A 14,697-nucleotide genomic window follows, 5' to 3' on the forward strand; every position below is an offset into this window, starting at 1 on the left:
TTCAACATGCTTTTTCTTCAACAATGGAGTCTTGCATGGTGAGCGTGCATACAGGCCATGGCGGTTGAGTGCATTACTTATTGTTTACATTGAAACCATTATACCTGCTAATTTTAGGTCTTTCTGAAGCTCTCCACAAATGGTCCTTGCCTCTTGGACAACTCTTCTCATAATTCTTTTCAGTCTTCTGTCAGAAATCTTGCGAGGAACACCTGGTTGTGGCCAGTTTATGTTGAATGATGTTCTTTCCACTTCTGGATTATGGCCCCAGCAGTGCTCACTGGAACATTCAGGAGTTTAGAAACAAAATGCCATCAGTATGTTTTGCAAGAATAAGGTTGGGAAGGTCTTGAGAGAGCTCTTTGCTGACTGAACCAGCTGATATTAATTTGCACTGACAAGGGGCAGGATTGCTTTCTAATTACTGATAGATTTCAGCTGCTGTCTTTCCATGCCTTTTTGTGCCTCCCTTTCTTCATGTGTTCAATACTTTTTTCCCTGTGTCATTCCATTTTATTACACATAACTTAATTTCTGAACTTAATTGTTTTGGTTTCTTTATGGATTGCAAGGGTTGTTTCAAACATGTAGTGAAAATTTTATGTCAATAGCACCTTTAGAAATATATTTTCTGAGAAAAATGGTGACATGTTCAATACTTATTTTACCTTCTGTAAGGTATTTTAGGAAATCCTTACTGCTAGGATACTAGTGATATTTCTCTCTGCTGCAGAAAAAGGTGCAGTAATTAAAATGATTGGTGTTAGGTGAGGGAGGAGTAGAGTGGCTTAGTAGAAAATTACGGTTTGTAGCAAGGAAGGGCTGACTTTTCTGGTAGAGATGAGAATGGTGAAGATTTTTGATTATGAATTTTTAAGTGGTTTGAGCCATTTCACTGCAGTGAATAAGAGGATAAACTATATCTAAAGAAAAACTTTTAGTCCTCATGCACACTGGACGTTTTGATAACGCTGGTAACGTTAGCTGTGTAAAGTCACGTTAAAACGTGAGTTTTTCAGCTTTTTTACCGTTTTTGCATTAGCGTTTAGTGGCGTTTTCCCGGTTTTTTGGCATTTTTTAGCAGTTTTTTTAACAACAAAATAATTTATTGTTTTTTGGTTAAAAGAACGTCCAAAAATGCCGGTTTGCGGCATTTTATCACATGTTGCCACATTTTTGTAGCATTAGAGCGTTGTTCTGTCTCTCCAGTCTAAGCATTGAAAGTGTGATCTCTGTAACTTACAGTTGTAATGAGATAGCGATAACTCCAATCTTAGTTGAATAACGCAGGCAGTGACTCGATCCAGATGACACCTTGTAGATCTTGTGAAGTTTATTCCATAAACTGAGAGAATCTTACAACAATGAACATCGGATAGGTCAAAAGATCATAATGTGATCTGCTTCAATAAGACATAAGGCTAGAAACTGTAATGCATTACTGGGAAAAAGAATAAAAAGGTGGGGCTATCTATACAGCATGAACTAAACCAAAGGAAAGGGAGGAGCAGAGACAAAATACAAGAACACTTAAAGGCATATGACAGTCATGTGAAACATGACAAGCATTTTTACAGCTAAATAACTAAATAATGTTGATTACAGTCTATGTGTGCATGGACACACAGGATAACATGCTGGGGAGTTTACTGGCTGTAGAAAAAATGTCAAAAGCCAAAAATAGCAGTTGTAAAAATGTCCAGTGTGCATGAGGACTTAGAGTAGGAAATAGTTCCCACCCCGTTAGTTGTTTGGTTTTTTTTGTTTTGTTTTAGTCTGTGTCCCATTGGGAAGATTTCCCTTCATTTCCTGTCACTGTGACACAATTGGATATTAGAATAAATCATTCCAAAGCGAAGGGAAGTCCTTTCTTATACGGTTGTCATGGAAACGAATATTTGCCTTTTTGTTCCAGTGACAACTGTTACATTTTGCACAAGAATGGACAAAAAAAAATTGGACATGCACAATTTTTTTTCTGATGCCCAACATTACAGCGTGTCAAGGGCATTTCCGGATGTTGTTGCCCTGCAATACATGTGCGTTAGTGGTGCATTAGGATGCCATTGACAGTGAATAGCACTGCAGCATGCTAATGCACCTTACATGTGTTGTGGGAACTTCCGCGTCAGAGAGGTATAATTGGGCCTTGGGATTCCTGCCTCCCATGCATACATACTGATCTTAGACCTTTATGGCAGTCCTGGATGCCATGTGCTGACTATGGCCATTACATGGCAGCAACTGGCTCATGCGCATAGTTAGACTTATGGGACCTAAGGGCTGTAAACGCTGTCCGGACTTGGCCAGGGATGTTATACTGTTGGCAATGATGAGGTGGACAGGGTGAGAAGGAAGGAAGAAAGTATTAATAAATTTCATCATCCTGATGGGTCATTTTCTTGAGAATGGATGACAATTGTTCTCTACTGAAGGTCCAGAAGATCCATATTTTATAATAAAATGACATTAGAGACAGCTATTATTGCAGACTTCCTTCTAAACGACATGAAATTCCTGTCTAAACTAGAACCTTCTGTCCTCTCTGCCAGATATTGAACAAAGTATCGAACAAGAGGAAGCCATGAACCGTTCCTCCGCTGATTTGCGCATCAGGAAGACGCAGGTATTAGGCCAGGGCTGTGTCAGAAAATCCCACTTGTAAGTTTGGATGATTTATCTGCTAACTACCATCTGTTGTGACCTTGCCGTGCATGTCTGCTATACGGGAGTGACAAGGAACTTGGTGGTGCTTTTTCATAAGGTTGATCTAAATGTAAAACTCTTCATATTATTATTATTATACATGATTTATATAGTGCCAACAGTTTGCGCAGTGCTTCACAAAATGAAGGTAGACATTACAGGGGCAACACAGTGGCTAAATGGTTAGCACTTCCGCCTTGCAGTACTAGGGACATTGGTTTGAATTCCAACCACGGCACCACCTGCCTGGAGTTTGCATGTTCTCCCTGTTCCTGCATGGGTTTCCTCCGGGTACTCTGGTTTCCTCCCACACTCCAAAGACATGCTGGTAGGTTTATTGGATCCTACCCATATTGGCCCGTATATGTATGAATGTGAGTTCGGGACCTTAGATTGTACGTCCCTTGAGGGTTAGGGACTGATGTGAATGTACTATATATATAATTATTATTATTACTACTGCAGGTGCCTTCTATAGCGTCAATTTACGCAGCGCTATATATATATATATATATATATATATATATAAAGCGCTTTGTAAATTGACGGCACTATAGAAGGTACCTGTAGTAATAATAATTACAGTTACAATACAATTTGGTACAAGAGGAAACAGAGGACCCTGCTCCTTATTTATTCTGTAGTAGAGCATTGGTATTATCGCCATGCTGCGTACGTTTTTACACTGTTAGCACATAACAGCTTTAGCTCCAGTTCACACTACTGTGACTTATCATGCGACTTGTGACACATAAAGGCACATAAGTCAAAACACATTCATTTCAATGGTTGCCATCTTTATCAATGAGACTCAAGTCACAGTGACAAAAAGGTTCTGCACTACTTTTCTGCGACTTTGGTGTGACTTGAGTATCAAAGACTGGAATGTTAAATCACAAAAGTCACAAGGAAATTGTGAGCAAATCGCAAGCAAGTTGCACAACTTTGGGGTTGCAGCGGTGTGAACCATGCCTTAACATTGACATGTGACATGTATTGTGCTTGCTGTAAATTAGGACCCATAAACTCTTGTTCTTTAAATTATCATTTGTTTTATATGCATTTGACTTGATTTTTTTTTTTTGCATTTCAGGTTGCATTGCAAAGGTTGGCCATAGGAAAAAATATGGTACTGATACGCATACAATGCAAAATCTGGTGCAGCTCTACATATAAACCAATGCGCTTCCAGGTTTTATTGTCAAAGCTTAATTGATCCAGCTAAAGTTAGAAGCTGATTGGCTACCATGCACAGCTACACCAGATTCTTAGTGTACCGGTTTTAGTAAGGCTAGGTTCACATTTGCCCGCAGTCTGCGGGCTGGTTGCGGATGCAGGAATGGCACCAGTTCCCACACCCGCAACCAAATCGCGCTGGTCTTACGAGACACATGGGGCTACCATTCATTCTGACTGACACCCCCACGCATCTCATCCCACAGTGCATTTGCGGATGTGGGAAATGCAGGGAAATCACATGGTAATCTCATGGTCAAAAAGACCATGCGTTTTCCCTGCCGCCGTGTTTCTTAAAAGGTGCAAGCACCTTTTTCATGTGGGAAATATGGGCACAGCAACCCATTCACATGAATGGGCTATCGTGCCTGAGCAATTGCAGACCACACGGCCCACAATAGTCTGAACCTAGGCTAAATCTCCCCTGCAGTATCTTACACGCACCACTTTTTTCTTGTAAGGTACCTTTGCTCATGCGCACTACTACTGTGGGAGGCAGGATGTTGGGCTTTTTCACACAGTTGCCATAAAAAATATCCAAAGTATTATCAACATGTAGACCGGTTATACTAATTGCCCCTCAGGATCCCTCCAATTTTATCAGTCCAGTATATAATTCATTCAACAGTACCACTGAATGGGGAACCTTTGAACCCCAGAAACATGTTGGTTTTTTATGAATTAAATTAAATATGGACTTCATATCTACTTGAGCAAAGGCAGGCCATACATTAAGTCCTCAAGCACACTTGACGTTTTTACAGCGGCTGTTTTTGGCTTTTGTGGTTTTTTTCTACAGCTAGTAAACTTCCCAGCATGTTATCCTATGTGTCCATGCACACATAGACTGTAATCAGCATTTTTTGGCTGGGGAAAAACCCCAGAACTAGCGGGTTTCTAGAAGAGTTTTTTAGCTGTAATAACACTCTAACGCTGAAAAACGTGGTAAAACATTGCAAATCAGCGTTTTTAGATTTTTTTTGACCCTAAAGAATTTTGGGGGGGGTAAAAAATGCTAAAAAACAAAAAATGCGGGAAAACGCTGCTAATCGCGTCTAAGCGCTAATGCAAAAACGCTAAAAAAAGCTGAAAAACTCACGTTTTTTAACGTGACTTTAAACAGCTAACGTTACCAGCATTATCAAAACGTCCGGTGTGCATGAAGACTACACAATTCAGTATTCTTTCCTTCAACCACGGATTGAAGGAAAGAAAATCACTTGATTCCCCCATCAACACTGAACCAGTGGGAGGTTTCCCTTCCGTCAGGATACAATGATTGCTGCTGCTGCTGCTGGCAATAGCTGGTGGCAGTAATTTTACTAAAAAAAAAAAAGGCAGGCTGGTTGTACTGAAGCCAATTGATAGAATGACTTCAGTACAGCCAACCTGCCCATTGATGGATCAAAATTGCCATCCACCTATTTCCAGCCACTATTTGGCCACCATACCTGGCAAAGCTTCTATCTTTACTAAATTGATTATGATTGCTTTTTGTCTTTCCAGCATTCTACACTGTCTCGTAAGTTTGTAGAAGTGATGTCGGAATATAATGCTACGCAGTCAGATTATCGTGAGCGTTGCAAAGGCCGCATCCAGAGACAGCTAGAAATCAGTAAGTTGTAGTTCTCTGACTCTTCCATTGTCCCACAAGATCATTTATCCAGCTTGTCATACAGAACCTACAAAGTGAAGATGTATGGTGATGGAATGTGAAAGCGCTCAGACTTATGACCAATGTAATGCTGACATTTTTTTCACAGGAATAAACGCAGTCTACTTTTTTCACCATTAACGTGAAGGTGTAGAGGAGAAATACCAATCTCTAAATATAATTTTTTGAGAAGTACCAATGTAACAATTATTTGTAGGAAAATGCTGTAATTAATGAATGTTTTAAATATTACTCTTATTTGAATACTATTCTTATATTTACATAATAATTTAGGAAATCTCCATATTGTTAGGCCAATGAATAAAGTACTTTTATCTGTAGTTGCCTGCTCTTCACCTTATACTCTTAAGTAGGCCATACATGGGTCGAATTCGGAAAGCTTTTCGAAAACATTGTTCGTTCTGTAATACGATGGTGCCACTAATGATTTTGAAAATTGGTTGTTTTTTTAACAAATTTTCCAACATGCCTGATAAATGAAATGGGAAGGAACCACGAAAATAGGCCAGTGCCATTGCCCCACTAACAGAGCAAACATCGGTCGATTATTTTTAGGTCCGATTTTCAAACAAAAAATTGTTTGGAAATCAACCCATGTATGGCCGACCTTAGGTTGTATAGTGTACGGTCATCCTAAATATTTTTTATATGTTCATTTTTACATGTTATATGTAAAGGAACATCTAGAGCCAAACATGTATATACTTTTTTTTGTTCTTTTTTTAATTATGACTTTAATTTCTGTTTCAATGCAGGATAATTCTCAGAGTACTTATCCTTTCATCCTATTTTCATAGAATTGTTGTGCTAGTTAAAACCATTTGCAGAGCTATGTAAATGACAAAAGGTTTAATACACAGTAGATTTCATTTAATTAAATGGTGTAAATTGCAATGATTTGCAATAACCCTTGGCAGTCCATGGAAACTCAGATATGTTTTGCCTGAGTTAAATTTTTTTGTGACCTAGAAGTTATGTATAATGATCTTTAGTTACACGCAATATGCCTATAGCAGATGTGGGCAATTAATTTTCCCAAGGGGCCATATGAGAAATTGACACTGTTGTAGAGGGCTGAACTTATATCTGCTCATTATTAATTTTGGACCTGGGAAGCTCTATAAGTACGTAAACATGTAGAAAAAAAACACCTGGCAAGAATATTATAGAGTACAGAGAAAGTACAGAGAAGTTCCCCTTCCATTCAGTGGATCGGATGGCAGTTGGGTGTAAACTGACAGATGGTTTATTTACATCCGACCGCCCATAGAGGAGAGCACACTGTGTCCATGTCTGCTCTGCATAAACGGAGCAGACACAGACCTGTCATCCAGGGATCAGCAGACAGATTCCCTGCTGTGCAAGCAGATCATAGGTGGAGTCCGCCCCCCCCCCCCCCCCCCCCGTGAAATATTTTGGTCTTTTTACAATTATACACTCTTACAGGTAAAAATAATAGAAATACATGGTTGATACAAAATGTTTTGAAAAAATTATAGAATGGGAAGGAAATAGGGATTTAAGACAAAAGTGGAAAAAATTACATTGTACCCACCGCCTCACCATTACATGAAAGGTAATCCTAAATAACTTATCTGTGCTTCAGTTTTGGCTCAACTGCAGCAGATAAAGATCAGATCTGCAGACTGGCTATGCTGTGTGGTAGGGCAGTGTAAATCTCAGGACTGGATGGACAGGGGTACAGCTTTGTTGTCAGGTAAAACAACTCCCATGTATTTATTTCATCTATGCATTTAGCTATTTGCCTGGAGGTCAGCTTTAACTGAAACCATTTATAACAGGCCATAGATTTTCTTTAAGGTGAACACATTCACACAGACATATCTAAAATGAAACAGAGTATAGATTTCCATTAAACAATGACAAGCCTTTAACTTATTGGCTGTTATAACACCCAACTGCTCTTTATTATTTAAAGCCCTGTAATGTCCCTGGAAAACATCAGTCAGAGAAAATGGTGATGGGTTTCCAACAAAGGAGACATCACTCCTGCCAGAGCACATATCTAATGTGACAGTGTGCTAGGCGCCTGACGGAGGAGGAGAAGGAGGCCTGTCCCCTTGGACTGATTATGCCCTTGAGTTCTGCCAGAGGTTGTACTAAGGTTTGCAGGGCTAGTGTATTATTTATATCTGGAATGAGCAATATCCTGTTAATGCCATAGAACATCATGGAGCTGGAGCACTAATAGGTATATCACCCTGTAGGCAAAGGCTTGCATGGTGCTAATGATTGTTGCTGATTATTATTATTATACAGGATTTATATAGTGCCAACAGTTTGCTCAGTGCTTTACAATATAAAGGGAGACAATACAGCAACAATACTGTTCAATACAAGAGGGTTAGGAGGGCCTGATCCTGGGAGCTTACACTCTAAGAGGGACTGGTGGTACAAAAGGTAATAACTGTGGGGGATGAACTGATTAGAAGATTCCATTATTAGCTGAAGACAGGATAAGCTTCCCTGAAGAGAGAGGTTTTCAGAGATCACCTAAAAGTGGGCAGAGTGTCAGGGCTCCCAGGTATGACCAGAGGTGTGTGACTGACGCAGGGAAACGCAGACTTCAGATATGTGATAAACAATATAATTTATTAACACTAACCATACAAACATAAACGCAGTGCAATACTAAAACATAATACAGTGCAAACAAACCAAACCAACCACCCACAGATAACAGTACATACAAGCAAGCGTTGTCAGGCAGGCCGGGTCAATATCAATAGGGCAGGTAGGTACAGGGGGAGCAAGCGGAGATGGGTCGGGGTCACAGGCCAGGTTCAGCAGGTAGCTAGCAGCGTAGTACAGAGGGTCAGGCAGAGGGATGGTCAGGGTCACAAGCCAGGGATCAGAACAGGTAGCAAGCAGCATGGTACAGAGGGTCAGGCAGAGGGATGGTCAGGAGCGAGCCGGGATCAGAGCAGGAGAAGTCAGCAGCGGTTCAGATCAGGCAGGGTCAGCAAAGGAACAGAAACAGGATGCAGGACAGATACAGGGCCCAGGACAAACACAACACCAAGGCAGAGTCTGCAAGTCTGGCCATCCCTTAAATACACCAGTATCATCAGTTCCAGGTGTTAGCTGGCTGAAAGGTTGAGTCTCTGATTGCTGGGAGCACCCGCTGGCCAGCCCTGGTACTGCAGATCAAAAGGCAGGTGAGTCCCACCATTGCTGGCCACTCCATTCCTGACAGTACCTTGAGGGGGGGCTCAAGGAGCGGCCTCAGGACGCTCCAAACAGTCCTAGCTGGGCAAAATGTTCCCCCGCCCGGGTCTGGTGACTGGCGGGATATCAAAGACTGGCACACCGGGCAGAGGCACATCGGGCAGAGGCACACCGGGCAGAGGCACACCGGGCAGGACGCCGGGCAGAGGCACATCGGGCAGGACTCCGGGCAGAGGCACATCGGGCAGGACTCCGGGCAGAGGCACATCGGATTACCAGGCGAAGCAGCAGGCAGCGGGCCACCAGGCGGAGCGGCAGGCACCGGGCCCCCGGGCGGAGCGGCAGGCACCGGGCCCCCGGGCGGAGCGGCAGGCACCGGGCCCCCGGGCGGAGCGGCAGGCACCGGGCCCCCGGGCGGGGCGACAGGCACCGGGCCCCCGGGCGGGGCGACAGGCATCGGGTTCCCAGGTGGGGGGGGCGACAGGCATCGGGCCCCCAGGCGGGGGGGCGACAGGCATCGGGCCCCCAGGCGGGGGGGCGACAGGCATCGGGCCCCCAGGCGGAGGGGCGACAGGCATCGGGCCCCCAGGCGGAGGGGCGACAGGCATCGGGCCCCCAGGCGGAGGGGCGACAGGCATCGGGCCCCCAGGCGGAGGGGCGACAGGCATCGGGCCCCCAGACGGGGCGACAGGCATCGGGCCCCCAGGCGGAGCGGCGGGCGCCGGACCCCCAGGTGGAGCGACAGGTCTCGGGCCCTCAGGCGGAGCGGCGGGCGCCGGACCCCCAGGTGGAGCGACAGGTCTCGGGCCCTCAGGCGGAGCGGCGGGCGCCGGACCCCCAGGTGGAGCGACAGGTCTCGGGCCCTCAGGCCGAGCGGCGGGCGCCGGACCCCCAGGCGGAGCGACAGGTCTCGGGCCCTCAGGCGGAGCGGCGGGCGCCGGACCCCCAGGCGGAGCGACAGGTCTCGGGCCCTCAGGCGGAGCGGCGGGCGCCGGACCCCCAGGCGGAGCGACAGGTCTTGGGCCCTCAGGCGGAGCGACAGGTCTCGGGCCCCCAGGCGGGGCTGCGGGCGCCGGACCCCCAGGCGGAACGGCGGGCGCCGGACCCCCAGGCGGAGCGACAGGTCTCGGGCCCCCAGGCGAAGCGGCGGGCACCGAGTCACCAGGCACGACAGTGGGCTCCGAGTCAACTGGCATGACCGCTGGCACTGGGTCAGACATTGGATCGTCTGGCTGGACAGCGGGCATCGGGTCACCAGGCATCAGGTCATTTGGCTCGACAGCGGGCACCGCGTCATCTGGCAAGGCAGTGGGCTCCGAGTCAACAGGCACGACAGTGGGCACCGGGTCACCAGGCATTGGATCGTCTGGCTCGACAGCGGGCATCGGGTCACCAGGTATGACAGCGGGCCCTGGGTCACCAGGCATCAGGTCATTTGGCTCGCCAGCGGGCACCGCATCATCTGGCAAGGCAGTGGGCACTGAGTCACCAGGTACGACAGCGGGCTCTGAGTCAATTGGCACGATAGCGGGCACCGGATCAGGTACCGGATCATCTGGATCAACAGCGGGCATCGAGTCAACTGGCCTAATAGGATCGTCAGGCTGGATCAGTTCATCATGCTGGGTAGAGGCATCAGGCTGAATGCCGGCGTCCGGCTGAGTAGAGGCTTCAGGCCGAGTAGAGGCTCCAGGCCGAGTAGAGGCTCCAGGCCGAGTAGAGGCATCAGGCCGAGTAGAGGCATCAGGCCGAGTAGAGGCTTCAGGCCGAGTAGAGGCATCAGGCCGCGTACAGGCATCAGGCCGCGTACAGGCATCAGGCCGCGTACAGGCATCAGGCCGCGTACAGGCATCAGGCCGAGTACAGGCATCAGGCCGAGTAGAGGATTCAGGCTGAGTAGAGGCTTCAGGCTGAACCACGGAAGGCAGGTTCACCGGTTTGGATACTGGCAGGACTGTATTAGTTGGAAAGAATTTTTGCTTTTTTCTGGTTTTAACTACTGGAGCACTGCAAGTAAACGCAGGTCTGCAAACGAATGGAGCAGCTGGAGACAGAGAAGAGCTGGAGGATGGAACAGGAGAGGGAGCAGTTGCTACAGAGGGCTTTTTTACAGGGTTAAAGGCAGGATAGGTGCAGCGAGTGGGAACAGGGTACTGACATGCGGTAGATAGCCAAGTATACTGGGCTGTAACTGGAGGAGCTGGTGGGAATACAGGAGTAGAGCTTTGAGGAAATAGATTAGAAGCAGGACTGGGTCTTTGTAAGCTGACTGAGGCTGGGTGCAACAAGTCTGTCCATGTCTGCAGTATGGGTTGAACAAAGCTGAGCTTACACAAAGCCTGTCTGACCAAAGACTGCACTGCGTTTATACAATCTCTTAGTGTCTGTGGTGAACATGTGGAATAACGCTCCAGAAAGTAACCCACATCATCCTCTAATAACCATACCAGGGACTCTACCTGGTCTGCACTAAATGGTGGCAAAAATTCATCCCTGCATTCGGGGGAACCAGATGAAACCAACTCAACACAAACCTTAATCAATGGCTGCACCATAGAGAAATCTGTGCCCTGATCTACTAGAACATGAGCGAGCCGTATACATTCTAGCAGTTCATCCCGGGGATACTCCTTCAGAGTTTGATAAGCATACTCCCTGTCATCAAACACTAGCAGAGATAAATACTCAACCTCATCCAGATCCATCCTTCCCAGCAACAAGCCAAGATGGCTTCCCTGTGCAGCCACTTCTGGTCAGGATTGGCCTTGGTGTAATGTCAGGGCTCCCAGGTATGACCAGAGGTGTGTGACTGACACAGGGAAACGCAGACTTCAGATATGTGATAAACAATATAATTTATTAACACTAACCATACAAACATAAACGCAGTGCAATACTAAAACATAATACAGTGCAAACAAACCAAACCAACCACCCACAGATAACAGTACATACAAGCAAGCGTCGTCAGGCAGGCCGGGTCAATATCAATAGGGCAGGTAGGTACAGGGGGAGCAAGCGGAGATGGGTCAGGGTCACAGGCCAGGTTCAGCAGGTAGCTAGCAGCGTAGTACAGAGGGTCAGGCAGAGGGATGGTCAGGGTCACAAGCCAGGGATCAGAACAGGTAGCAAGCAGCGTGGTACAGAGGGTCAGGCAGAGGGATGGTCAGGAGCGAGCCGGGATCAGAGCAGGAGAAGTCAGCAGCGGTTCAGATCAGGCAGGGTCAGCAAAGGAACAGAAACAGGATGCAGGACAGATACAGGGCCCAGGACAAACACAACACCAAGGCAGAGTCTGCAAGTCTGGCCATCCCTTAAATACACCAGTATCATCAGTTCCAGGTGTTAGCTGGCTGAAAGGTTGAGTCTCTGATTGCTGGGAGCACCCGCTGGCCAGCCCTGGTACTGCAGATCAAAAGGCAGGTGAGTCCCACCATTGCTGGCCAGTGCATTCCTGACACAGAGTAGGAGATAATCTGATAGATTGGGGTAGAGAGTTCCAGAGGATGGGGGAGGCTCTGGAGAAGTCCTGGAGATGAGCATGGGAGGAGAAGACAAGGGAGCTAGAGAGCAGGAGGTCGTGGGAGGAGCGGAGAGGACAGTTTGGGTGATATTTGGAGACAAGATTGGTGATGTAATTTGGGGCAGAGTTATAAATGGCTTATATGTTATTATTAATGTTTTGAATTTTATTTGTTGGGCAATGGGAAGCCAGTGGAGGGATTGGCAGAGAGGGATGGCAGATACATTAAGGTAAAAAAACCCTCTGCCTTTAGAACTACTTTAACACTAGATTGGGTCTGGAAATATCTGACTTTTCAAATATGTTTGCCAAATAAAGCAAGAAAGTAGCTGGTTGGAGATGGTGATAAATTACTACACGGTTATGAGTGGAGTTAACATAATCCATTGAAGTCATTTGATCCTTTTGTCAGTTTCATACCCTGCCCTAGGAGCAACCTTTTTTGAAAAAGTATGAATTTTTTATTGCCTGTATATTAACAAATTTAAACCTGAGAACAGGCACATATGAAAGACATGCAGTTAGGTATACATGTATAAATTATAGTTACATAGTCTGTCTGAAAAAAGACAAAAGTCTATCTAGTTCAACCATAAAATTTAAATAATATAGTGTAGGTACTATGCTGACATGGCACCTGCTGATAGGAGAGAACAAAGCGAGCAGAGAGATAACTCCATCAGTCTGCTGCTTCTTACAGGTTGGGGTTGCATAGCCACTTGGCAACTGCCTGCCCACAATGTACTACGGGCAACTGTAGACAAAGCGAGGTACCCGAATGTTGCTGCTTACTTCTGGATTTAGGGCACGTGCATGCGTGCCCCCCGCCTGGCACATGCTGTGACTGCACACAGCGAGAGCCTGTCAGCAAGTCCCAGCCAATGATTCACAGCCGGGACCTGCTGATTGGCTGTGTGCAATCACAACCAGAGCTCTGTATTGGTAAACAACACAAAGCAGGGATGAGAAACTGAGAGATCTAGTAGTAAAAGCAGCACAGTTTACACAGATTACACAAATATTCAGTAGAGAAGATGGGACTTTCAGGGTGCATAGACATGAATACCACATATTAAAAGGTATATAATTTTTATTTCGTATTTTGGTAAAAAACACAAGAAAGGAAAAAATACAGAAACATAAAAACAATTTAAATTCTAAGAATACCAACTGAGATTCAAACTTGGTTAGGTAAATGTAGTTACTCCCAACATGTTTCGCCCTCACGGGCTTTTTCAGGGGAGATTTTGAGGAAATTTCTACCGCCATGGCAGTCCTGGATGTGAAAGCTCACAGATCTAGGAGAAAGTGACCTAAAAAAGATCTTAATTGGCCTACACGTCCAAAAGTTGTAGAGGATATAATAGGCATCAAATATCATCTGTTAAATGCTTTAGAAGGATATATAGGTATAACCTAACAAAGATCTATTTGACCTATACGTTCACAACCATAAGAGAGGAAACAATGGACATCATACATCCATCTATGGAAATTGCAGAGAAATATGGAAGTACCGGTATATTCTGTCTAGAGGTCTAATTGGCCTATAATGTCCAAGTAAGATTGAAGAATATATTGGACATCAAATATCCATCTAAGCTTAACGGGATAAGCTTGAAAAATATAATGGGCATCATATATCCATCTGTTAAATATTGCAATTCAAGTAGCAAGGAAAATGTAGGGAAAAAGGATTTTAATTGAGGATCAATTTTCAATTCCACCACCAGATATCAGCAAAGTACAAAAGTCCAGACGATATTAGCTCCGTTCAGATCCAAAACAGCCTCCAGGATACTCAGTGTGCACTGGTGATTAGCAGGGTTACACAAAGTTAGGCACACATTTAACCCCTTGATCGCCCTAGATGTTACCCCTTCCCAGCCAGTGTCATTAGTACAGTGACAGTGTTTAGTATTATCACTGATCACTGTAGTAATGTCACTGGTGAAATCAGTGGCAGTTAGTTCCCCCCCCCAGCATCAGTTAGTGTCAGATTGCCTGCCGCACTATCACAGTCCCATTTTAAGTCGCTGTTCGCTTCCATTAGTTGTATAAAAACAAATAAATTTCAATATATATACTATAGTTTGTAGGCGCTATAACTTTCACACAACCCAATCAATATACACTTAATATGTTTACCAAATAAAGAAAGAAAGTAGCTGGTTGGAGATGGTGATAAATTACCATAGTTTGTAGGTACTATAATTTTCACACAAACCAATCAATATACACTAATTGGGATTTTTTAATCAAAAACCTGTAGCAGAATACATTTTGGCCAAAATGTATGAAGAAATTAGATTTTTTTTTTACATTTTTTTATTGAATATGTTTTATAGTTTTTGTTAAATTTTCAGTT

The 14,697-nt window shown here is 45.1% G+C and overlaps 1 protein-coding gene across 3 annotated transcripts in view; it reads left to right on the top strand.

Annotated features, from left to right (window-relative positions):
• The window catches only part of STX1A (syntaxin 1A), a 206,861-nt gene that overhangs the window by 171,953 nt on the left and 20,211 nt on the right, over positions 1 to 14,697 (top strand). For all 3 annotated transcript variants that reach the window (XM_089657314.1, XM_089657322.1, XM_089657306.1), the window contains exons 5-6: positions 2,553 to 2,626; positions 5,449 to 5,557. In XM_089657314.1, the coding sequence (XP_089513440.1) occupies positions 2,553 to 2,626; positions 5,449 to 5,557 (183 nt within the window). The remainder of the gene's footprint in view (positions 1 to 2,552; positions 2,627 to 5,448; positions 5,558 to 14,697) is intronic.

Source organism: Staurois parvus, unplaced genomic scaffold, assembly GCF_062004578.1.
Source record: "Staurois parvus isolate SC_StPar_1 unplaced genomic scaffold, SC_StPar_1.0 ptg000029l, whole genome shotgun sequence".
NCBI lineage: Eukaryota > Metazoa > Chordata > Amphibia > Anura > Ranidae > Staurois > Staurois parvus.